At 37.6% G+C, this 27,509-nt stretch overlaps 1 protein-coding gene across 3 annotated transcripts in view; it reads left to right on the forward strand.

Moving 5' to 3' along the window:
• The window catches only part of LOC149235563 (uncharacterized), a 95,941-nt gene that overhangs the window by 37,141 nt on the left and 31,291 nt on the right, over positions 1 to 27,509 (forward strand). The window contains exon 7 of one of the 3 annotated variants that reach the window (XM_089372146.1): positions 8,376 to 8,528. The exons of the other annotated variants lie outside the window; for them this stretch is intronic. Within the exon in view, the coding sequence (XP_089228272.1) occupies positions 8,376 to 8,423 (48 nt within the window). The 3' untranslated portion in view covers positions 8,424 to 8,528. Of the gene's footprint in view, positions 1 to 8,375; positions 8,529 to 27,509 lie in introns of those variants that run through there. 3 annotated transcript variants of the gene reach the window in all.

Below are 27,509 nucleotides of genomic sequence, written 5' to 3' on the forward strand. Positions count from 1 at the left end.
CGATCATTTTCTGGTTTCCTTGCGCGGTCTCTCCTTTTATACCGCAACTCCCTTTGCGCTTTTGCTGATGCTGTGACATTCTTCCATCTCGCACAGTCCCCTAGTTGCGCAGCTCTACAACCCAGACAGTGTAGTTTATAGTCTCGCACCTCCTTTCAGCTGCCTAGAGCGCTAAGATTGTGCTACCGTCATATAATCATTTGGCCGGATCCCGGTGTATGGCTCAATCGGCTGCCATTTACCTTTCCGAGAAGTGGATCTCCAGTCAATTTCACAAGCCGAACTGCTCCACCATCGGTAATCTCTTTGATGACATATGGCCCCAGCCAATGCATCTGAAATTTTCCTGGAAATTTATCAAACTTGCTGTCATATAATTAAACCAAATCGTTTACCTTGAAGGTGCGCAGTTTGATGTGCCGATTGTGCCATGCCTTTTCGCGCTCCTTCTGAACTTACTGATGGAATCCAGCCAAAAATCTGTCTTCTTCAAGCTTTGTCAGCTGCGCAAGTCTCTCTTCCAAGGCTCCGCGATCTGCCATTCCTATGAACGCCGCTATGCGTAGACTAGGCACAATGTACACCATCGGCATCACAACTTCTATGCCATAGACCAGCCTGAAATGTTATAGCACCGCGGGTACTCACATGTCCCAATCATTCCTCTGCGCATTGCAAACTTTTGTCAGCGCGTTCTACAATATCTTATTAAATGCTTCAACCGTCTCATTAGACTGCGGGTGATATGGTGTGCTCTTTTGATGATAAACTTTGAATTCCTCCGTTAGCATGCTGATCGTTTCATTAAGGAAATGTGTACCACGATCGTTCATCAAAATCTTCGGGCAACCAAACCTAGTCAGCACATATTCAAATAGGAACTTTGCTGTTGTTGCCCCTGTACAATCCTTTACAGGCTGCGCCTCTGCTCGTCTGATCAAATACTTAGTTGCTGTGATGATATACTGCGCACCCGTCTTCTTTCCTGGAGGTTGAATCGGTCCTACAAAATCAATTGCCCATTTTTCAAATGGCTGCAACGACACTTGCAGATTCAGAGGTAGCTCATCCCTCCGCGATGGCCTGCCCGTCCTCTGACATGCATCGCATGCCCTACAATAAGCTTTGGAATCCTTATGCAGTGTTAGCCACCACAACCCAACGCATAAAATCTTTTGCGTTGTTGCTTTGCTTGCATGATGGCCTCTTGCAGCCCCACCATGGGCTTCGGCTAGCATGCTGCTTCGTTCGAACTCAAGCACATAACGTTGCAATATCTCATCCATGCCCATCTTATACAAGTGGCCTGTAATAAGAGAAAAATCTGCCGCGTGCACCACCAATTCCTTCTTTTGTTGGCTGGTGTACCCTTCTAGAGCCATTCCGGTAGTCAGAAAGTGTATGATGTCTGCAAAATGATTATCTGCTACACACACTGCAAAGAGCTGCGTGTCAGGCAGTCCTTCCTCCAAATTAGTGGGCTCCTCACCTGTTTCAATGTGTGACAGATGATCTGGTCCTGCATTCAATTTCCCTGGCTTCACAATGACTTCGAAATCATATTCCTGAAACAACAGTAGCCATTTGCATATTCCCCCCCCAACACAGGCTTGTTGACTAGGTACTTTAATGCAGAATGGTTTGTATACATCTTAAAGTGTCCACCTAGCAAGTAGTGTCTGAACTTCTGGAGCACGTACACCATAGCCAAACCTTCGTGCTCTGTCGTCGAATAATTCTTCTCAGCCTTAGACAACTTCCTACTTGCAAACGCTATAGGGTGATCTAATTCTCCTTCATCGGCCTGTGTCAGTACTGCTCCTAGTGGAATACATGACGCATCCACATGCACATGAAATTCATTCTTCCAATCCGGGAAGACTAGGATCGGCGTGGTGACCATCTTTTCTTTTAACACATCCAAGCTTCACTGACATTCTTCATTCCAATAGAATGTAGCATCCTTCTTCAATAGTTTTTCCATCGACGCGGTAATTTGGGCATAACTCTTGATGAACTTGCGGTAATAACCTGTATGCCCCAGCGTTGTGCGCAGCTGTTTGACACTTCTTGACACCTCCAAATTGATTATGACCGCGATCTTAGTAGGGTCCACCATTAATCCTTGTCTGCATGCTACATGACCCAACAAGATTTTGAAAGGAACACAAAACAAACATTTCTTCAAATTTAGTGCGATCTGATACCTCTGGCATGTATCCAGCATCAAGCGTAGACTAGCTACATGGCGCTTTACTAGCCCAAACACCATCCAATCATCAAAGTATACCTCCAAGAACTTGTGGATGAAGTCCTTGAATGTTGTGATGACTACGCATGGAAAGATCGCCAACACGTTCTTTTGTCCAAAAGGCATCAGAGTATACTGGAAGCATCCCCATTCAGTCGCGAAGGTAGTCTTACTCCTATCTTTCAGCGCAATCTTAATCTGATGGTACCCCGAGAACCCATCAATGAATGAATATGCTTCCTGTCCTCCTACATTATCCAACACTTCATCGGTGAACGAAGTCGGAAAAGGATCATGCACGCAAGCGTCATTCATCTTCCTGAGATCTACGCATATCCTTATTTCATCCTTCTGCTTCTTTTCCTGAACTACCATAGGACTTATTCTCATCACCTTTAAATCGCCTATAATCCCTTTCAAGTCTGAAAATTTTGTAGGGAACAAATCCTGATATCCACGGAGTAACTCAGCAACCTTATCTACCGTAGCATCATCCCAGTAGTCCCTTATCTTCGCAAACTTCGGCTCCGCCTCTGTCCCAATGTTCACTTGTCTCGTTTTCAGCGACACGGTGATATCAAGATTCTCTATTTGTGGTCCCCCCACTTCGCGGTGACCTTCTGTTTTTGGGATATTAATGTTCCTCGGATCCTCGTCTTCCTCTTCAGCGGTCACATTGTAGCACTCTAGCGCGTGGCGCAGCTAGGTGGTCCAATTTGGTTGAATTAAATCCAAGGGATCCTGCGGTATTCTGAAGATCGCTGCTTTGACCTCCTGCAGCGCTTCATCAATGCACTCAAATCCATCTTCAAAGCTGAATGTCATCAAGAATCCTTGTCTCAAAATATCCCATTCGTCCATGCCATGGCAGAGCTCTGTCTCCAAGTACCAATTCATAGGTATTACATCCAAGGTGTGACAGAACAGATGCACCCACTCTGGTTGCGGTTTTGCTCCATAAGCATCGGTCCATTTGGCTAAGTGATCGCGCGGATCACTCCTTCCATTGTATTTCTTTGTCAATCGTACCTTTGGGTGACCAAACCACACCCTCATCATTTTTCTATATTTGCGCCATCCATCGAAGTTGTCTTTATGCGTACCCCGACATCTTACAAGCGTAGCGCCAAGTCCAAGGCTTGGAAGCAATGCTTCTCCAACACTTCCCTTTCAAATGCATCCAGAAATTTATCAACGTCAGTTAAACCATCATAATAAGGCAGACTTCTTACCTCCAACGATACACAGCGCAACGATTTGGTCATCATGTTACATCGTAGCGTAGACACTTCGTGCAATCTATTTTGCCAGTGTTCCAATTCCTCGTCTGAATTTGATGTGCAGGAGCTTTCGTGGTCCCATGCAATACGTCCATCTGCTGTCAGATTCACCCAATCTTGATCTCGCGCTGTTATCTTATAAATCTGGTCCAAATCATCGTCACTTTCGTAATCGCGGACTGGTTTAGTGTAGCACGATCCTTCTGTAGGGTCCAACAGTACTACTACGTGGAGCGATTTTCTTTCAAATGACATCGTCCGCTTCTTCAAATTGATCACCCCGTTCATGTCGATAGCCCAGTCGATCCCAAGGAGCGCAGGGTAGGGATTGTTGTCATCCATAATCTCTATCACTTCAAAATTGGCCAACGCGCTCGCGCCTTCAATATCGACTGTCACTCCCTGTAATCTTCCCATGGGGATAATCTTTTGCTGATTCATCATCCTCAATTGAATAGGAGACCACTGCAGCACAGGTTTCCCCATTCTCTCCCATGTCTATTTAGGCAAAAAGTTTGCGTCGGATCCTAGATCCAAAATAACTTGGTCCATTTCATATTCCCATATTTGCGCAGTGAGCCTCATCTCACGCCCTGTTCTTGCCTTATGTTTACCAATTTCCTGACCACGTGCGGTCCCTCAGGAGTATTACCAGCACATTTATTGATCAACTCCCGTAATCCCTTTACGGCCTTGTTATTGTGTAGCAGCTTCATACATGTCTTTAAAAATGTAGTAAGCATGGATGGGTCTATTTCTTGAGACTGCTTATCCTCACTTCTTGAGGTAGAGGCCTCAGCGAAGCTTTTCTTTGCTTCCATGAAAGTTTCCTTCGCGCGCTCCAAATCAAAGGAAACCTCCTTCTCTGGAGCTTTGCGGACCCATTCACCTTCTTCAGGCTGCTTTCCCTTATCTTCCCCAGTTGTCATTCCACTTCGCAACACAATATTCACATTGGGGTCCTCTTCTCGAGGTTCAACCTTCATCATTGTAAGTTCTGTGTAGGCTGTGTCCCCTTTTCGTGCATCTTAACTATTAGTACAGGACAGTGTTCTATTGCGTGGTCAAACTGAGTGCAGTATCTGCATGATAGATGTGTCGGGTTCGTGCATTCTCGCGCGTAGTGTCATGGACCTCCACAATTGTAGCAAATAACTTTCCTCCGACCCCTCGCAGGTCCTCCTCCACCTTGGCCTCGTCCGTGCCCCTGATATTCTCCTCACGGCCCCCCAATACCTTGATCCGGAGGCCGAGCTTCTGTCTGCACTTGATACGCGGGCATTCTCTCCATCATTAACTCATAACTACAACAATTGCGTTCATTGTGGCCCACTGATTGGAGGAAGTTGCAGAAGAGTTGTTGGGTGTCTATACAAATTTCCGCAACAAGTAGCAATTATTTGTTGCATGTTTTCCAGCTACCTGACAGATAGCACACCACAGCGCGGGTCCTGCACTTGGCCCTACTTGAGCTTTCGGCCTCAGAGGCATCGGCCCTCCTCTTGCAACATAATTCGCGAAGACAAGGCAATGATCTTTATCATGCCCTTGACTCTTACATTTCAAGCACCAAACCTCTTCGCGCATCTCTGGCCGAGCCACTCTATCCTTCTTCAGACTTTGAAATTCTGGGCAAAGGTTATGCAACTCCGCGTGAATCTACTGAACTCCTAAAGCAACATCTTGAATTGGTGTCTTGTGCGATCTCACCGCAATCTCCAAGGCCTCTGGGTCCCAATATTTTGTTGTGATAAATCAACCCTTAGATGCGGCAAGAGCGAAGCCACAAACCATTCGCAGTGCTGCCCATCCGTAAGATTCATGTTAGCTTCGCGGATCTTGCACTTCAGTCTCTAATCCAGCTCCCAGGGTGTCTTGCCAGGCTTCATCATAATCTCCTTGAATCCAACGATCGATTGCACTTCAGACTTGGGTTTGCTGAATTCCTTATTCAGCACAGTCTGAATGTCCGCCAACGCAGCCATCGGTTATCAGTGCAGTGTTTAATGTACCATGTTAGCATGCGTTCCTGTAAAGCAGTGACCAATGTAGCTTTCTTTATCTGATCATTTGTCATGCCTTGGGCTTCCCACACAGCCTTTGCGACGAACCAAAACTAGTTCGAGTCCTCATTCCCCAAGCCCTTGAAAACGGGCAATTTTACTGAATTCGCCATATTGAATGATGGTGGAGGTGGTGGTGGTGTGGGCGAAGGTGTATGCGGTGGAAGTGAAGATGGAGGTGGTGTGGGCGAAGGTGTATGCAGTGGAGGTGAAGATGGAGGTGGTGTGGGTGGATGTGGTATTCGCGGGAACCCTCACCTTATTAACTGGACAACGCTCTGCGGAGAAGCCTATGCTGCTTCTTCGTCGTCACTCAGAGGAGGCTCAATCAGCGGGCTATATTCAGGCCCTGTTCCTTTTCTATCCCTGAATAACTTTCCACTTCGCGTAGCTCCAAACATCAAGGTAATTGCATAACCCACTTTTCACACAAGAGCATTTTAATCCAAGTATTCAAAGACCTTAAGTACTTACCTCGCGGTCCTTTGAAGAAGCGTCGCTCTGCTTCGCTGTAACTAACCAAAGTATCAACCGCAAACTCTGTCACAAATCCTCCTATGATACGATCAAGCCAATGATCGACAATGATCACTTCATTTCCAAGGATGGGATCATGATTGACCCTGAGAGGGTTGAGGCAATCCAAAAGATTCCTCTCCCTCATAATCTCAAATCCCTTCAGTCTTTTCTTGGGAAAACTAATTTCCTTAGAAGATTTATTCCAAACTACGCTGAAATAGCTAATCCTATTCAAAGTCTTCTGAAAAGGGATGTTAAATTCTTATGGAAAGACGATGGCAAAATGGCTTTTCAGGAGATCAAAGGTGCTATTGCTAAATCTCCTCTCTTTGTTAGTCCCGATTATTCAAAGGACTTCATGATTTTCTCTTTTGCTTCTGAAGATACCATCGCTGGTGTCCTATTACAAAAGAATAAAGATGGCCACGAACAGCCTATAGCTTTCATGAGTAGAGTGCTTCAAAATTCTGAATTAAATTATACTACCATGGAAACGCAAGCCTATGCCTTAGTTAAATCTCTTAAGCATTTCAGGACTTATGTGGGTTATTCCAAGTTCATTGCTTTTGTCCTACATTCTTCTATTAAAGATATCTTAACTCAAATTGATTACTTAGGGACTCATGCTAGGAGGGTTACTAAGATTTGAGAATATGATTTAGAGATTAGACCCACCAATTTAGTCAAAGGTCAAGGTTTGGATGAAATGATGACAAAGGGAAATGAAACAACTCTTGGTTTGATTTGTCTTAATGAATCATCTTCGTCTAAGCTGCAAAGATTAGGAGAGCATGAATGGTACAAGGATATTATTTATTACTTTATTAAATCTTACATGTCCTAACCATTTAGTTGTTCATAGGAGAAGGGTTCTTAGATTAAAAGCCACTAAGTATTGCCTTATGAAGGATGGCCTTGGATGGAGAAATCCTGAGGGCATTGTACTTAGATGTGTTGATGAGATAGAGTCTAAAAAGTTGATTTCCAAGTTTCATTCAAGATTTTTTGGTGGTCATTACGCTGCTAGAACTACCGCCCACAAAATACTTAGACCTAGTTAATATTGGCATTTGATTTTATCTGATGTTCATAAATTTGTTAGAAGTTGCCAAGCTTGCCAACGATTCGCTAGGAAGCAGAAGCTAGCTGCTTTGCCCCTACAAACTGTTGTTGTTGAGGCACATTTTCAGCATTGGGGTATGGATTTCTTTGGAAAATTCCATGAAAATTCTAGCAATGGCTACTCATGGACCTTGACGGCTACCGATTATTTCACTAAATGGGTTGAATCCATTCCTGCTAAGAATGCCACTGAAAAGGTCATATTGGATTTTATTGAAAATCATATTATTACTAAATTTGGTGTCCTAGCTAAAATCACCATTGATAATGCCAAGGCTTTTAGTTCCATGGAGTTCTCATCTTTTTGTTTTAAGTATGGCATTGTGTTATCTCATCCGTCTAACTACTATCCTTAGGGTAATGGCCTGGCTGAATCAAGTAACAAAAATCTTATAACCATTATGAAGAAGATGGTAGGAGATAACAAGCAATCCTGGTACAACAAAATCAAGTACGCTTTATGGGCAGATAGGATAACTAAAAAGAAAGCTACTGTTAAAAGTCCATTTGAACTTGTCTATGGCATAGATGTAATGTTACCTGTCCACCTTAAATTACCAGCTTATCAACTCCTTCAACATTTTTCTAGAGATAGAGATGTTGTCCAAAATAGGATTGATCAAATCGTGGAGTTGGATGAAACGCGCAGGAAAGATTTTGATAGTATATGCAAGAATCAGTATAACATTAAGAAAGGCTTTGACAAATCTTCTCGGTCTAGATATTTGCAAGTTGGAGATATGGTTCTACTATGGGATCGCAAAAATGAAAAACTAGGAAAGCATAAGAAATTTGATAGTTTGTGGCTGGGACCTTACATCATCAGAGGCATTGCTAGTCAAAATTCATTCCATTTGAGCACATTGGAAGGTGATTGACTTGACTTACCTGCAAATGGCCAAATTCTCAAGTTGTTCTTCAAAGAAATCATCTGATGCCATGGGGCATCCTTTGTATCATATTTCTAACCCTACACCTTGTCATTTTAGCATTTTATTTATGTTCTTAGATTAAGTTTACATTTCATGTTTGTATAATTGTTACAGAGCTTCGATTTCATAAATATAATGTTATTGATGATTTTTGTATTATATTTGGATGGACTCTACTTATGTCATTCTATGTGTTCTTTGGGTGCAGATTATGGATTCTCACATTCCTTCGATGAAGAAACATGTCCCCAAGTAGAGCCAGATGTTGACCACTCCATGTCAACTACCCCATAGCTGTGCATTTTTTGGTGCAAGGATTTCCATCATGTCCGAGCACTCAGATGATCCACAGATTCATCATTATCAGCTATATGTAAACTGGAGTTTTGTAAACCCATTCTGCATTTTGTAATGTAAATTATCCTAGTAAGACAAATGTATGTAACAACCTAGGTAAATTTATTTTTCTGATGATGATTTCTATCCTAGGAGGTTTTTCGTCTCACCGATTCATGTGTGTTTCTAAACACGGATGATTGGCAGAGTTTTTCCCTCCAGCCTCACCCCAAAGCTAGGGTGGATTTTGTCATCAAGATCTTGGATGAGTCCTAGTTTTATTTATCGAGTCTCTATAAAAATGATTTGGCAATAATCCTAACTATTTGGTTAGATTATTTTATTACAAGACTCTTGGTCTACTAGATCATATTTTGTGTCACAGAAATGGATAAATGTTGAGGGTCTATAACGAACGGATGTTCCCCCTTCATGTATTAAATTGTAAAATCTTGATGTAAAAAATATTTAGTGCATGGTCCTTCATAATTAGACACCATGGCTAAATATTAGAGGGTTTGAAAAATTATTAATCCCCTCATGAGTCAATTAATTAAATTTTCTGGCTAAAATAAATTAAAAATGTGAAGCCAAAAATTTAATTAATTTAGGTCCTAGGAAAAATTAAATTCTCCAACATTTAAAATTCGTGGGTTTTAAAGTTTTTAATTTGGAGGTTCCGACTAAGGGAATATTGAAATTTTCAAGATATTTTGGACCTTTGGGCCTTAGTGGTTAAGTCAAAGTCAATTTTTTGAGGCAATTAACTCAAAATAATCATTTTTGAGTTAATTAAAAGAAATTAAAAGTGACATTCAAATTTCCTCAAAAAGTAACTTAATTTTAATGGTGATGATTAAAAGATCATTTGATCTTCATCAACGGTTGAGATTTCTTTGACGGGGACCAATCCATCTAGATGTTGGATAATTTATCTATAAATTAGAGGTATCTCTCCATTATTTGGATCCAATTTTTGAATCGTGTACTTGCTCTGAGAAAGCTCTTGTAACTTTTTTCCTGGTTAATAAAACGCAAAGACTTTGGGGTTTCAGACCGTGTGACGTTCCTCCTTCAGATTTATGTGGTAATATTGCTCTTAATACTCTGTTGCTTTTATTTGTATTTGTTGGATAACAGCCTTTGAGGATTGATCTGTGCACAAGTATCTTACACAAATTTTTCGGCAAAGGTTCTGCAACTTCGCGTGAATCTACTGAACTCCTAAAGCAACATCTTGAATTGGTGTCTCGTGCAATCTCATCGCCATCTCTAGGGCCTTCGCCTGGGTCCCAATCTTTTTCCGTGATAAAGCAACCCTTAGATGCGGCAAGAGTGAAGCCACAAACCATTCGCGGTGCTGCCCATCCGTAAGATTCATGTTAGCTTCACGGATCTTGCACTTCAATCTCTGATCCAGCTCCCAGGGTGTCTCGCTAGGCTTCATCATGATCTCCTTGAATCCAACGATCGATTGCACTTCAGACTTGGGCCTGCTGAATTCCTTATTCAACATAGTTTGAATGTCCACCAACGTAGCCATCGGGTTATCAGTGTAGTATTTAATGTACCATGTTAGCATGCATTCTTGTAAAGCAGTGACCAATGTAGCTTTCTTCATTTTATCATATGTAATGCCCTTGGCTTCCCACATAGTCTTCGCGACGAACCAAAACTGGTCCGGGTCCTCATTCCCCAAGCGCTTGAAAACAAGCAATTTTACTTAATTCGCCATATTGAACGATGGTGGAGGTGGTGGAGGTGTGCACAAAGGTGTATGCAGTGGAGGTGAAGATGGAGGTGGTGTGGGTGGATGTGGTATTCGCGAGAACCCTTGCCTTATTAACTGGACAACGCTCTGCGGAGAAGCCTGTGCTACTTCTTCGTCGTCACTCAGAGGAGGCACAATCAGGGGGCTATATTCAGGCTCTATTTCTTTTCTATCCTTGAATAACTTTCGACTTCGTGTAGCTCCAAACATCAAGGTAATTGCATAACCCACTTTTCACACAAGAGCATTTTAATCCAAGTATTCAAAGACCTTAAGTACTTACCTCGCGGCCCTTTGAAGAAGTATCACTCTGCTTCGCTGTGGCTAACCGAAATATCGACCGTGAACTATGTCACAAATCCTCTTATGATACGATCAAGCCAGTGATCGACAGCGCGTGCGATCTTATCTTCAGAGGCTTCCAATCTCTGCACTAACTCCCAGGTCCACGCTATCGGACCGTCAAGCCTCCACCTTCCTTGGCCGTCTGCCAATTTAGCGATCCACTCGTATAATTCGACCGGGAAGGAACAGAAGAAAATTTCGTGTATCTCTATGTACAAATACCTGTCCAACCACTGTTCTTTCATCAATCGCGGGTTCCTGTTTTCTTGCACCGCGAATTCATGGATCTTCCTATCCAACCAATCTTCAATTTCCTTCTTAGTTGGATTCCAGTGATGCGACATCACACATCTCTTTATGCAGATCCCTGTCCTGGCAACAAAACCATTTGTTGGCTTAGGGGGTCGTGACCCAGGTTTAGCGTTAAGTTAGCTAAGCAAATCCCTACATTACTGGCCCTTTCGGCATCAATCCGCGAAGTGTAGACTGAAGTCTCACCCGAAGCAGTATGGGGGATGCTGGAATCAAGTTTCCGCACCTAGAGATGGTTATGATGTTTTTTTGTACCCTTTTTCTGCCTTCAGGCAGATTCTTAAGCCCTCGAGGCTTATCGATATAAGTTCCTCCTACCAGCCTCTAAACCTCCGCGAAGGTCTATGACTGTCTTTCGCGGACATTAAAAAGGCGAATCAACCATTTACACGCCTTTGTAATTATTCCTAAGTCTGTTATTATCCAGATCGGCTTAAGTATCTAATATCTTTAGCATGCATTAAGATATTCTTCGCATAAACATATATTATTACTTGTGTTCATACAACAATGTAAAACATATAGATTCGCACATCAATACAACATTAAATCATAAACCCAATATTCATCATATCATAATCGCATTCATTCATAACAGAAGTAAATAGATCAAACACAGGTATTTCTAGAGTAATCTTCTTTATTAATGCTTCAGATCTTATAGACTCAAACTACCCTGCGCACTCAACTGCAGGGGTTTGCGCACTCAGCTGCGGACTTCTACCCTAGGCCTCTGCGCACACAGTTGCAAAGCCTCTCTTCTACTCTAAGACCTTTCACTCTTTTTGCTAATGACCCATTACATTCATCATCATCAATACTACTGCCTTAGACTCTTCTAAGACTCTCCTTTTTATACAATCCCATGGTCCGCGGACCATGGGTAGATCTTCTAAAGCCGACACAACTTACATAAAACGGAACGGTAAAACCCTTTAAGACTCTTTACATCTACGCGCTCTGCGACCACAAATTGCTAAGGCTTTACACTTTACATACAAAAACATGGACTTTCTGCCCCAAAACTTGGGCTTTTAGCCCCAAAATTGGCCCTAGGGGGCTCTATCCCAACAAGCATAGTCATGATGTCAAGCCTTTCGCATCTTCCTATAGTATCAATAATTTTGACCATGACAATGATATGTTGGTTAAATTATTTGGTGAAAGGCCTTCTCTAGATCAAATTTTAGAAATTGCGAAAGATAAGGGGTTAATTTATCAAAGAAGGGATATAGGTCAAAGTGATAATCATGCTCCCCCTTGAAATTTTAGCCCCTCCTCTGGGATGAATATTGACTTGGGTGGATGGTTGAACAATTCCAAAATCTGGGTTCCTGTCACTGAGGTTTTGAAAATCCCTTCCCAAAAGGCTAAGTTGTTAAATGCCATTGACTAAGTCACCGGATTCGTCCTAAACCCCCTGCGAATCCCGAATCCGGCGAATCCGACACGATTCGGTCTGGATTCGTGTCCAAATCACAGGACACGTCGTGTTCGAGGGCGTGCCGCGATTTTCAAAAGCGTGTCGCGATTTTAGGACACGTGTCCGGTTTCCAGGACTCGCTAAGCTCAGCGCGGGAATGAAAAGGGCGTGTTTGCTCATTAAAATTGTCATTTGGCAAGTGATTTGTGCTGTTGGAGCAAGGAGTAAAGCATTTTGGCAGCTTCATGATCAAGTCTAGGCCCTAGTATTGATATGCTATTCATGGTAATGTTAAATTCTTAAAGTAAAAGTGACATTCTCCTTGATCTTCATTTTCATCCTTTTACTTAAATTTTTAACATTACCATGAAATGACTCAGGATGTTTGAGAGTGGTTCCGACCTCATTGGATTTCATATGGAGAAAGTAGAATTTTAGATTTCATTCAAAATCCAGCAGACTTATTAGTTTTTCAGGATTTTAGGATTGGGGGATTGCAAGGTTTCCATTGAATTTTGTCATGTATTAGGGTATGGAACTCGTATTTAATCAAGAGCACCAAACCAAGAGCTTCTGAATATGTCGCTCCCGCTCCCGTTTTCGCTCCCGCTCCCCGCTTTCGCTCCCGCTCCCAAGTAACACTGTTCCTGATGATATGGGTCTGGACACCACTGTTGAGTTGGCATTGGCCAACATGGATCTTAATGAGCCAGTGCTAGAGCCTGTTAGATTTGATGACTTAGAGGGGTCAACCTCCATACCAGCAGATGCAGAGGCGACTATGGATACAACGGAGTAGGAGGATGTAGAGGAGAGCAGTGGGGACCATGATGATGGGGACAGTGATGCTGATTCTGATGCTGATTGATGCCTTGAGGCTTTTATACCTATAGTTGTTTTATATTTTCTATTTCTATTTGCCATTGGCATTGCACCAACACTACCTATGTAACACATTTTGATTTGATGACTTAATGAGAAAACTACAGTTGTCAGTGTGTTTATCTTACTATCTTGTAGTTGTAAGTTGTCTTTCAATTATGAATTATGAATCATGATTTAAATTTTTAATAGATTTATCATTTATGTGACCAGTACCACTGACATTTATTTGAATTTTGCATGTACTATGCATGCTAATAGCTATAGATGAAGATCTATGCTTGAAATCAATAAATTTGTATCATTAGTTAAAATTTGTGTAAGAAATATGATAATATCTAATTTTTAATATATATGTATATTTTTTAAATATATATATATATATATATATATATATATATATATATTTAATAAAATAATATATAACGTGTCCTGTTCCAGGGGGTCAGCATGTCCGAATCCGACACCACGAATCTCGAATCCTACGTGTCCCGAATCCCCGTGTCAGGTGACTTAGGCCATTGAGAATACTTGTATTAATGTTGCTCAAGAAAAGGATCCTGAGACTGTCTACCAGGATGCTCTTGTGTTTTTGCAAAGTATGGGTTCTGACAACAATGAGCATCAACATTTTTTCATTACCTTGATGGTTAATGGTTATAGGTTGTACAATTGCATGTTAGATTTGGGCGCTTCGGCTTGTGTTATGACCAAGAGGGTCATGGAACAACTAAATTTAAGGATTTCTAGGCCTTACTACAACATATGTGCCATGGATTCTAAGAAAATCGAGGTTCATGGGTTAAAAAAGGATTTACAAATCCATTTGTCTGTCTACCCTGACATAATGATCGTGATGGACATAGTTGTAGTTAATGTTCCTGATGCTTGGGGTATGCTATTGTCTAGGAAACCGGCCTCTGATCTAGGAGGAAGTATCCAAATGAATTGGTCATATGCTATGATTCCTTCTCCTAAAGGTTCCAGGTTCATTAGAATAAATAGGGAGCTAGAAAGGAGATTCCATGTGGAAGATCCTAAGAGACCCCATAATAAGGTAATCATTGATAAACCTGACTTGCGGAATTACGCTTTTTTTCTTCGAATTCCATAATCCCCTTAGAAGTTAAGGTTGATGAAAAGATAAGTGATCTGAAGAGTCAAGTATGGTATATTCATTTCAATGATGCATCATCTAGGCATGGTAAAGGTGTTGGGATTGTGTTGAAGTCTCCCCTAGGGCATATTTTCAAATTTGCATATAGATTAGAATTTGGAGCAACCAATAACAGGCCGGAGTAAGAAGATTTGTTGTTGGGCCTTGAGTTGGCAAAGGCCTTAAGCGTTAAATTTCTTCATATCAAGGGAGACTCTGATTTGGTTATCATGCAAGTTAAAGATAAATATACTTGTAAGAATCAGAGATTGAGAAACTATCGGAATGCAGTGTGGGATATTTTGGAATATTTTGACATTGTTGACCTCGAAGCTATCCCAAGAGAGAAAAATAGTTTGGTCGATGAGCTTGCTGTAGCCGCATCTACCTTACAGTTGTCTGATGAATTAGTGAAGGATAAGATTAAAATGGAAATTATGTTCAGACCTTCGGTTCCATATAACTTAGAGCATTGGCAAGTTTTTGACGATGAAAAGCAAGTTATTAGCTTTTTGAATAACTTGGATGAGTTTGAGAATTTTCTGGTAGGTCGTAGTGACGATGGATTTGATGACTATGAAGATATTATAAATCCTACTCCTAGGAATGTTGTTGCCTTAGAGCAACACTTTGATTGGCATGATGCCACAAGGAAAGGAGAAGAAAATAAGATGGATTTTGGCGAATTTATTGAAGTAAGTGTAGGTACCCCTAGTGACCATGAAATTATTAAAATTGGTAAGGGTACTAGTAAGGAAGAAAGGAAAAGGATAATTGATTTACTTCATGAATATTGGGATGTCTTAGCATTTTCTTATGATGAGCTAAAAGGTTATAGGGAAGATGTAATGGAGCACACTATCCCTTTAAAGGATGAAAATGCTAAGCCCTTTTGTGAGAAGCTTAGGTAGATAAACCCTAGGTTGGCCTCCTTAGTCCAAAAAGAGCTTGCAAAAATGCTCGCAGCTGGAATCATTGCTCAGACTAGGCATTCATCATGGTGTTCCAATCTGGTGATTGTTAGAAAGAAGAATGGAACAATCAGACTTTGTGTCGATTTCAGAAACCTTAATCTAGCATGTAAGAAGGATAATTACCCTTTTCCAAACATGGAGACTATGTTGCAAAGGATAATGGGTTTTGGAATGATGTCCCTACTAGATGGTTTCTCTGGGTACAATCAAGTTTGGGTTAAGAAAGAGGATCGACAAAAAACTACTTTCACCACACCATGCGGTACATTCAAATACATTCGAATGCCTTTTGGATTAACTAATGCTAGAGCTACCTTTCAAAGGGCTATGGACTATGCCTTCAAGGGTTTAATCGGTAAAATTATTGAAATTTATCAGGATGATCTTACGGTTTTTTCTAAGAATTGTATCAGCCATATAGGTCATCTTACGCAAGTTTTTAATAGATGCAGAGAATTTGGAATCTCTTTGAATCCTGCTAAGTTTGTTTTTGGAGTAACAGAAGGGAAGTTGCTTGGTCACTTCATTTCCAAGGATGGGATTGAGATTGACCTTGAGGGGGTTGAGGCAATCCAAAAGATTCCTCTCCCTCATAATCTCAAATCCCTTCAGTGTTTTCTAGGGAAAACTAATTTCCTCAGAAGATTTATTCCAAACTACGCTGAAATAGCTAGGCCTATTCAAAGTCTTCTAAAAAAGGATGTTAAATTTTTATGGAAAGACGATGGCAAAAAGGCTTTTCAAGAGATCACATGTGCTATTGCTAAATCTCCTGTCTTAGTTAGTCCCGATTATTCAAATGACTTAATGATTTTCTCTTTTGCTTCTGAAGATACCATCATTGGTGTGCTATTACAAAATAATAAAGACAGTCACGAACAACCTATAGCTTTCATGAGTAGAGCGCTTCAGAATTTTGAATTAAATTATACTACCATGGAAAAGCAAGCTTATGCCTTAGTTAAATCTCTTAAGCATTTCAGGACTTATGTGGGTTATTTCAAGTTCATTGCTTTTGTCCCACACTCTTTTGTTAAAGATATATTAACTCAAACTGATTGCTTAGGGACTCGTGCTAGGTGGATTACTGAGATTTGAGAATATGATTTAGAGATTAGACCCACCAAGTTAGTCAAAGGTCAAGGTTTGACTAAAATGATGACAGAGGGAAATGAAACAACTCTTGGTTTGATTTGTCTTAACGATTCATCTTCGCCTGAGCTGCAAAGATTAGGAGAGCATGAATGGTACAAGGATATTATTTATTACTTTATTAAATCTTAAATGTCATAACCATTTAGTTGTTCATAGGAGAAGCGATCTTAGATTAAAAGCCACTAAGTATTTCCTTATGAAGGATGGCCGTGGATGGAGAAATCCTGAGGGCATTGTACTTAGATGTGTTGATGAGATAGAGTCTAAAAGGTTGATTTCCAAGTTTCATTCAAGATTTTGTGGCGGTCGCTACGTTGCTAGAACTACTGCCCACAAAACCTTAGAGCTAGTTACTATTGGCCTTCAATTTTTTCTGATGTTCATAAATTTGTTAGAAGTTGCCAAGCTTTCCAACTGTTGAGTGGGAAGCAGAAGCTAGCTGGCCTGCCCCTACAAACTGTTGTTGTTGAGGCATATTTTCAGCATTGGGGTCTGGATTTCTTTGGGAAATTCCATGAAAATTCTAGCAATGGCTACTCATGGATCTTGACGGTTACCGATTATTTCACTAAATGGGTTGAAGCCATTCCTGCTAAGAATGCCACTGAAAAGGTCATAATGGATTTTATTGAAAATCATATTATTACTAGATTTGGTGTCCCAGCTAAAATCACCACCGATAATGCCAAGGCTTTTAGTTCTATGGAGTTCTCATTTTTTTGTTTTAAGTATGGCATTTTGTTATCTCATTCATCTAACTACTATCCTTAGGGTAATGGCCTAGCTAAATCAAGTAACAAAAATCTTATAACCATTATGAAGAAGATAGTAGGAGATAACACGCAATCTTGGTACAACAAAATCAAGTACGCTTTATGGGCAGATAGGATAACTAAAAAGAAAGCTACTGATAAAAGTCCCTTTGAACTTGTCTATGGCATGGATGTAATGTTACCTGTCCACCTTAAATTACCAACTTATCAACTCCTTCAACATTTTTCTAGTGATAAAGATGTTTTCCAAAACAGGATTGATCGAATCGTGGAGTTGGATGAAACGTGCAGGAAAGCTTTTGATAGTATATGCAAAAATCAGTCTAACATTAAGAAAAGCTTTGACAAATCTTCTCGGTCTAGATCTTTGCAAGTTGGAGATATGGTTCTACTATGGGATTGCAAAAATGAAAAACCAGGAAAGCATAAGAAATTTGACAATTTGTGGCTGGGACCTTACATAACAGAGGCATTGCTGGTCAAAATTCATTCCATTTGAGCACATTGGAAGGTGATCGACTTGACTTACATGCAAATAGCCAAATTCTCAAGTTGTTCTTCAAAGAAATCATCTGATGCCATGGGGCATCCTTTGTATCATATTTCTAACCCTACACCTTGTCGTTTTAGCATTTTATTTATGTTCTTAGATTAAGTTTACATTTCATGTTTGTATAATTGTTACAGAGCTTCGATTTCATAAATATAATGTTATATGATGATTTTTGGATTATATTTGGATGGACGCTACTTATGTCATTCTCTGTGTTCTTTGGGTGCAGATTATGTATTCTCACATTCCTTCGATGAAGAAACATGTCCCCATGTAGAGCCAGATGTTGACCACTCCATGTCAACTACCCCATAGCTGTGCATTTTTTGGCACAAGGATTTCCATCATGTCCGAGCACTCAAATGATCCACAGATTCATCATTATCAGCTATATGTAAACTAGAGTTTTGTAAACCCATTCTGCATTTTGTAATGTAAATAATCCTAGTAAGACAAATGTATGTAACAACCTAGATAAATTTATTTTTCTGATGATTATCCTACGAGGTTTTTCGTTTCATCGATACATGTGTGTTTCTAAACACGGATGATCAACAGAGTTTTTCCCTCCAACATCACCCCAAAGCTAGGGTGGATTTTGTTATCAAGATCTTAGATGAGTCCTAGTGTTATTTATCGAATCTATGTAAAAGTGATTTGAGAATAATCCTAGCTATTTGGTTAGATTATTTTATTACAAGACACTTAGTCTACTAGATCATATTTTGTGTCACAAAAATAGATAAATGTTGAGGGTTTATAACGAATGGGTGTTCCCCCTTGTATTAAATTGTAAAATCTTGATGTAAAAAATATTTAGTGCATGGTCCTTCATAATTAGACACCATGGCTAAATATTAGAGGGTTGGAAAAATTATTAATCCCCTCATGAGTCAATTAATTAATTTTTCTGGCTAAAATAAATAAAAAATGCTAAGCCAAAAATTTAATTAATTTATGTCCTAGGAAAAATTAAATTCTCCAACATTTAAAATTCGTGGGTTTTAAAGTTTTTAATTTGGAGGTCCCGACTAAGGGAATATTGAAATTTTCAAGATATTTCAGACCTTTGGGCCTTAGTAGTTAAGTCAAAGTCAATTTTTTGAGGCAATTAACTCAAAATAATCATTTTTGAGTTAAGTAAAAAGAAATTAAAGGTGAAATTCAAATTTCCTCAAAAAGTAACTTAATTTCAACGGTGACGATTGAAAGATCATTTGATCTTCATCAACAGTTGAGATTTCTTTGACAAGGATCAATCCATCTAGATGTTGGATAATTTATCTATAAATTATAGGTCTCTCTCCATTATTTGGATCCAATCTCTGAATCGTGTACTTGCTCGGAGAAAGCTCTTGTAACTATTTTTCTAGTTAATAAAATGCAAAGACTTTGGGGTTTCAAACCACGGTGTTCCTCTTTCATATTTATGTGGTAATATTGCTCTTAATACTTTGTTGCTTTTATTTGTATTTGCTGGATAATAGCCTTTGAGGATTGATCTGTGCACAAGTATCTTACACAAATTTCTGGGTTTTTACAATATCATTTTGATTTGATAGAAGTAGCAGGTATCTTTATTTCTTGATGATTTTATGATTATTTTGAATCTCTATTAATCTAACGATCACATCTAAGTTTGCAGAAGTTACAATTCAGGATTTGGGCGTTTAGGGGAGTCCTCAGTGGACTAACTAACTCTCAGATTACAGAATCTAAAGAGCATACTATTTTTAATTTTTGAAGTCATCTTACAAAATATTTTATTTGCAGGGTTGTTCTTGGGCTTGTGCCTCTTTAAAATTTCTAGTTTCTTTATAAATTTGTGCAAAATTGTTTTGATCTAGCTAACAGAAAGCTTTGATTTGCAGATTTTCTAGATCTATAGAATATCATTGTAGATTTGTAAATTTCAATTTTTTTAATTCATTGGGGTTTGGGGTATTTCATATTTTTGTATATACATGTTTTGGGGTTTTCTATCTTTTGTTTGTGCAGGAACAGATCTGAAGATTGCAGGCAATTTTTGTGGATTTTGGAGACAGATCTAGGCCCTGGAGGGCAAGATCTGATCTCCATTTTATTTGCAGGTTGAAGAGAAATTTTAGAAAGATTGTGGGCAAATTTTTTTAGGGCCTTAAGGCCCTACATTGGCCATCTCCAGCCCCCTGCTCCCTCTCCTTCCTCTCGGCCTCCCTTCTTCTCTGTCTTGGCCTCCCTCACCTCCCTTCTTCTCTTTCTTGACATCCCTTCTCCCTCCAACTCTCGACCTCCTTCTCCTCTGCTTCCTCTCCTCTATTTTTCGGCCTTCCCTTCCTCCCTTCTGGGCCTCCCTATCTCCATCACCCTCGGCCTTCACTCTCGGCCCTCCTCACTCACCCTCGGTCCTCACCTCTAGCCTTACGGCCTCCTCTCCTTCTTGGCCATCTCCCCTTCTCGTCCTCCCCTCCTTCTTCGCGGCCTCCCATCCTCCTCTCAGCCTACCTCTCTCTCTTCCTTTCATTGCCTCATCTCCACCCTCAAGCCTCTTCTCCTTCACACTCCATCATAATTTTTTCACTAATTTTTTTCTAAAAATTTCCCTAAATATTTTAACAAAAAATTCTCAATTTTTTTTTTTTCTGAGTTGGCATTTGAATTTGAAGATTCTCAGTAACTTGGGCAGCTTATCTCCAAGTATCTTCAAGCCCCTAAGGGTTGACTGGTGCACATCGTCTAAACCCTTACCCCATTTCATTTATCTGATTGAAAGCAAGACTAATAATGGCATAGAGTTTCATATAACTAAAGTTTAGCAGAAAATTTGGTTTGCATCCTGAACTATAGTACATTTCAGAAATAGAATTATTTCCAAAAACTTTTGCATGCTAATTGACAAATTTCTTAATATTATTTCACTGTTTTTTCAGTAATTTATTTCTGAGTTTTAAGATCAAATGCATCACTAGATTGGAAATAGTTAAACTCAGAAATTTTCTGAATTATTAGTTATCAGTTTGTCATTTGAAGTTTCTGCTGTTACACATAGAAAAAATATGAATCTTGCATGGTAATAGGACCAGTGGTTTAAAATAAATTGCTGGCATTATCATTTGTTAAGAGCAGATTACTAGAACTAATATTTCAGACTTCGATCTGAGTTTAAACACTTAATTTAATTTCTGAAGTACATTTGTTTTTACATGCTCATTCAGGAATGATTGATTTAGTTTTACTTATAAATCTAATTATCTCTAATTGAGTACCTCATGCAAATGGATTTTTGAATATAAAGTGTTTTATTTCCAACATTTTACATTGGTTTCCTATTGTGTTTTTAGTGATTATTTGTGCAGACTTCATATTTTACATTGTTGGTATAAGTATTTGTTTTCACATTAAGATCATTTTTCTGAGCCTCAAGTTAAAAAACACTCACGACATAGTTAAGAAATAACTCATATTTTAGGCCCTCCTTTCGCTATCGCATCATTTCACTGTGCATTTGCATACTAAGCTAGTACTTGCACATTAAAATTCTACTTCCAAGCATAAGCTTGGTCAATAGAAGCATTGAGGGATAAAACTTAGAATAGACATTTAACTAAAATTAACCAAGTCCTTGCATTTCACATAGTTTTAAGTTTTGCGTTTGCATTTAAGATAGTCGAATCATTTAGTAGTAGTTTCCCATCCATTACTTGGTCTTCATTTCCTTCGCAATATAGTTGACTCCACAAGGCACTGGTACCATTTTCCTCAAATCAAATTGAATCCTTCAAAATCTTGCACAATCCAAACAAGTATTGGTTGCTGTGTGTCTCCCAGATTGGTTGGTTCCCAACTAATCTTTCCTCATACCATTTCCATAGGGTATACCCCCTTTAGTCTGTTATGGGGAGACAACTCAAACGGAGAGATTGGGGATCAGTGTGACATCCCTCGATCTGAGTCGTTGTCGCGGTGCCTAGACATTCTGTGCGACAACATGCCTCATGGAGGAAAAAGTAAATGAAATGAGAAAGGAATTAAACAACTTAAGGTTAAGAGAGTCAATCATGAGGGAGCAGCTACAAACAAAAAACATAAGGCTAAAGGAGTAGCTGCAAGAAAAAGAGGTACAACTTACCACTATGGCAAGTCTATCAAAACCCTAACCACGAGAGCCTCCAGAATCTCCGACCCAGAACATCTAGAGGAAGAACTTATCCATCTCCACGAAGTTTTTGTAAACAATGGCTATCAACATCACACCATCAGCAAAATTATTAAAAATTCCTTAACCAATAAACAAAACAAAAAGAAATCATTTGATAACCCTAGAATATCCCTTCCATATATCAAAGGAATCACTGATAAAATTGCCAAAGTTCTCGCTAAGCATAACATTATGGTGGCTTTCACCCCCCCTAACACCATAAAAAACATGCTTGAATCTGCAAAAGATGCAATTGACCCAAAATGTCACAAAGGCGTTTATTCGATTCCCTGTTCTTGTGGTAAAGTTTACATAGGGGAAACAGGAAGATCCTTTGGAGTAAGATTAAAAGAGCACATTAGTGATATTACTAGAAATAGGTCTGATAAATCAGGTCTTGCAGAGCATGCTTGTTCCTCCTCACACTATATATGCATGGAACAAGCTAAATTAATCCACAAGGAAGACCACTATTTAAAAAGAAGAATTAAAGAGACAATAGAAATTGAAAAATCCTCTAATAATATGAATAGGGATGATGGTCTTAAACTAAGTAATACATGGAAACCCTTGTTAAACAAAATAAAGTAACTTTAAGTTATACAAATTCTCCCTTAATACAGCATTTACAACTCAAATAAATAAATAAATTACAACTAACATATATATATATATAATTTTAATTATAATTGCATAAATTAATAACCAAATTCTATTAATTAATTAATTAAAAAAAAATTAACTAAATTTAAAATTAATTTAATTAATTAATTAATTAATTTAAATTGATTTTATTTTAAATTTAGTTCAATCTAAGTTTATTTTAATTTAGGCCAAATTAATTTAAGTGAATTAATTTTATTCAAAAAAAAAAAAAAAAAAAAATCATTATTAATTAATTTAAAATTTAAAATTAATTAATTAATGAATTAATCAACATAGTTTTAAATTGATTAATTAAACCAAATTTAAAATTAATTTAATTAATTAATTAATTAATTAATTAAATTAATCTTTCGTTAAATTTAGTTTATATTAATTTATTTTTATTTAGGTCAAAAATTACTTTTAAATTTATTAATTAGATTAAAATTTATAACAAAATTAAAATTTATTTAATCCATTGAGTTTATATTAATTTTATTTTTAAATTAGGCCAAATTAATTTAAGTGAATTTATTTTATTAAAAAAATTAAATTTATTAATTAAACTAAATTTAAAAATTAATTAATTAATTAATATACTTTTAAATGTAAAACCAATTTATTTAATTAATTAATTAAATTAATTTATTAAATTGATTTTATTCAGTTTATATTAATCTTATTTTTAATATTAGATCAAATCAATCTACTATTAAAAAATTACTTTTAATATAGGTTAAAATTATTAATTAAATTAAAACTTAAAAATCAAAATTAAAAATTTATTTATCCATTTATTAATAAAGTGTTGAAATCTAGCCGACCTCTCCAAACCTAGGTTATCTATCCATCCTTCTATTAATAGGTTCTCATTTTCTTGACTCTCTCTTTCTCAAAATGCAGATCTCATTACCCTGATGATGGACTCACCTAGCTAGTCCGAAACATTGGTTTCAAAATTGCTCACAGGTTTTTCCATTAATTAAATACTCTTCCAGCCTGTATGGAATCTCTCTTCAACACCATTAAGTCCCACCATGGAAGGGACATGCAGAACAATGCTCTTAATTTTGAGAAAATGAGAATGTCAAGAGCCAGAATCCTATCCAATCTCATATTTCTAAAGCAATGCAGAGATGAAAACCTCACTCCGAAGTTCGCTAAATGCAGCCATCCTCTTAATCGTGGTCATAACATTTCTCTGTTTAATAATCTGAGCAAAAGCCTCATAAAGCATGAAATTAAATTTGTTAGATTTCAGTTAATTAATATCTCTAAAAATCTTCTGGGTTTACACCTCTTACTGTCTTCATCTCTTAGCTCTGATCTTTGGCAAAAATTAGACGCCCTCACTCATGGCAAAGCTGAGAAATTTCTCAATTTTACTCTAGCCAATAAAACCAGAAAACTAAATTCGCTGAAAAACTTAAACCCCATTCACAATTCAGTTCATTCCGCATATCACCAAATACCTAGCGCCCTTGCCAGTTCTCGCACCCATGAAGGAAATAAAGTGCTGCACCTAAAATCAAACCAGGAGATAAGCACATCCAGCAACCCGGAGTATTTTAACGCATCTAGCAATGAAGTGAGTCCCAGCATAAATAATACGCAGAAACTTCCTAATACACCCTCGCAGATGAATGATACGTACCCTAAGGAATATTACGCTGGTCAACCTTCTTCACAGTTTAAAAAGTCTGAAGAACTAGCGCAAATTAACTGTGTTGCTGTTCCCACGCAGTTGATTGATGAACAAGTCTCCAAGCAGAAGGATCTGACCTCCACGCAGCGCAATATTGAACATATACCGAACAAAACACAGTTGGCCTCCTCGCAGCACAATAATGAACATCTGCGTAACAAAGAATCTTTAGAATCTGTTGAAACAGTAAAAGATGTAGCAGACCACTATAATTCCAGCGCACCTTCTATTAACTCTTCTCAGCTAAATAAGAAAGCCTTTCAAGCAGTGGACTGTAACCAAAGTAATAACTCCTCAAATTCTCCTCACCTCCTCAGCGATAACTCTACTGTAGTAAACCTCTCTCACCTAGTGTTAGATGACAATCTAAAACTTCTTCTTGAAAAAGGCCTAAACTTTGCAATATCCCCAGCCAAAATTCCTATATATGACATCATAAGTAACATTGAAGTCAGTATAAAAAACACTGACCAAAACAAAGCAGAAGAAATAAGGCAAGATGTGTCCAGAATTCTTAGAAATGCTAGACCTCCCCCCAGCAATATATCCAAAGAAGAAGCCAAAGCCCTAAAAAACATCAAAAATAACAAAAACATTATAATCTTAAAAGCGGACAAGGGTAATGCCACTGTAATCATGAATAGGACTGACTATGAGCTCAAAATGGAAGAACACTTAATAAACAGTGGCTGTTATAAAGTTCTAAACAAAGACCCTACCAGCAAAATTCTTCGCCAAGTTAGTGATAAAATTAAAAACTCCTCCCTTGATACCTCCATTAAGAAAAAATTAATCCCTAATAGTGCCATCATCCCTAGAATTTATGGTGTGCCAAAAATCCATAAATCTGGTGTTCCATTAAGACCTATAGTGAACACTATAGGATCCCCCACTTATTGGCTAGCTAAATATCTAGCAAGCAAACTCAGACCTTTAGCTGGGAACACTCCCTCATATATCAAAGATTCCTCTTCCTTCATAGAATGGATCAAAAACCTAGAATTTAATGACAATGACCTAATGGTTAGCTTTGACGTAGTATCTCTATACACCATGATTCCTGTAGATGAAGCCTTAGAAGTGCTAAAAAATATTACTGACTTAGAAACTGTGGAACTTATAAGAATTTGCCTTAAATCCTCATACTTCAGTTTTAAAGGTAAAATTTATGAGCAAACCCATGGTGTTGCAATGGGTTCCCCATTATCCCCATTGATTGCCAATCTTTACATGGAACACTTTGAGAAAATGGCTCTTAGGTCTTTCCCCTTCACACCTGAAGAGTGGAAACGGTTTGTAGATGATATCTTTGCTAAATGGAGCCATGGCTTAGATAGGCTCAAGGAATTCTTATCCCATATAAATAGCCTCTCCCAACACATAAAATTCACCATTGAAATTGAGCAAGACAACCAGCTCCCCTTCTTAGATGTCCTCCTCACCAAGAAAGAAGGCAAGTTAAGCCACCAGGTCTTCAGGAAGAAAACACACACTGACAAGTATCTTCATGCAAACTCCCACCACCATCCTAAGCAAAAAATGGGTGTCATCAAAACCCTAACCACGAGAGCCTCCAGAATCTCCGACCCAGAACATCTAGAGGAAGAACTTATCCATCTCCACGAAGTTTTTGTAAACAATGGCTATCAACATCACACCATCAGCAAAATTATTAAAAATTCCTTAACCAATAAACAAAACAAAAAGAAATCATTTGATAACCCTAGAATATCCCTTCCATATATCAAAGGAATCACTGATAAAATTGCCAAAGTTCTCGCTAAGCATAACATTATGGTGGCTTTCACCCCCCCTAACACCATAAAAAACATGCTTGAATCTGCAAAAGATGCAATTGACCCAAAATGTCACAAAGGCGTTTATTCGATTCCCTGTTCTTGTGGTAAAGTTTACATAGGGGAAACAGGAAGATCCTTTGGAGTAAGATTAAAAGAGCACATTAGTGATATTACTAGAAATAGGTCTGATAAATCAGGTCTTGCAGAGCATGCTTGTTCCTCCTCACACTATATATGCATGGAACAAGCTAAATTAATCCACAAGGAAGACCACTATTTAAAAAGAAGAATTAAAGAGACAATAGAAATTGAAAAATCCTCTAATAATATGAATAGGGATGATGGTCTTAAACTAAGTAATACATGGAAACCCTTGTTAAACAAAATAAAGTAACTTTAAGTTATACAAATTCTCCCTTAATACAGCATTTACAACTCAAATAAATAAATAAATTACAACTAACATATATATATATATAATTTTAATTATAATTGCATAAATTAATAACCAAATTCTATTAATTAATTAATTAAAAAAAAATTAACTAAATTTAAAATTAATTTAATTAATTAATTAATTAATTTAAATTGATTTTATTTTAAATTTAGTTCAATCTAAGTTTATTTTAATTTAGGCCAAATTAATTTAAGTGAATTAATTTTATTCAAAAAAAAAAAAAAAAAAAAATCATTATTAATTAATTTAAAATTTAAAATTAATTAATTAATGAATTAATCAACATAGTTTTAAATTGATTAATTAAACCAAATTTAAAATTAATTTAATTAATTAATTAATTAATTAATTAAATTAATCTTTCGTTAAATTTAGTTTATATTAATTTATTTTTATTTAGGTCAAAAATTACTTTTAAATTTATTAATTAGATTAAAATTTATAACAAAATTAAAATTTATTTAATCCATTGAGTTTATATTAATTTTATTTTTAAATTAGGCCAAATTAATTTAAGTGAATTTATTTTATTAAAAAAATTAAATTTATTAATTAAACTAAATTTAAAAATTAATTAATTAATTAATATACTTTTAAATGTAAAACCAATTTATTTAATTAATTAATTAAATTAATTTATTAAATTGATTTTATTCAGTTTATATTAATCTTATTTTTAATATTAGATCAAATCAATCTACTATTAAAAAATTACTTTTAATATAGGTTAAAATTATTAATTAAATTAAAACTTAAAAATCAAAATTAAAAATTTATTTATCCATTTATTAATAAAGTGTTGAAATCTAGCCGACCTCTCCAAACCTAGGTTATCTATCCATCCTTCTATTAATAGGTTCTCATTTTCTTGACTCTCTC

This window comes from Pinus tabuliformis, chromosome 8 (assembly GCF_031772625.1).
Source record: "Pinus tabuliformis cultivar Carrire ecotype Pingquan chromosome 8, CPIR1, whole genome shotgun sequence".
Taxonomy (NCBI): Eukaryota; Viridiplantae; Streptophyta; class Pinopsida; order Pinales; family Pinaceae; genus Pinus; species Pinus tabuliformis.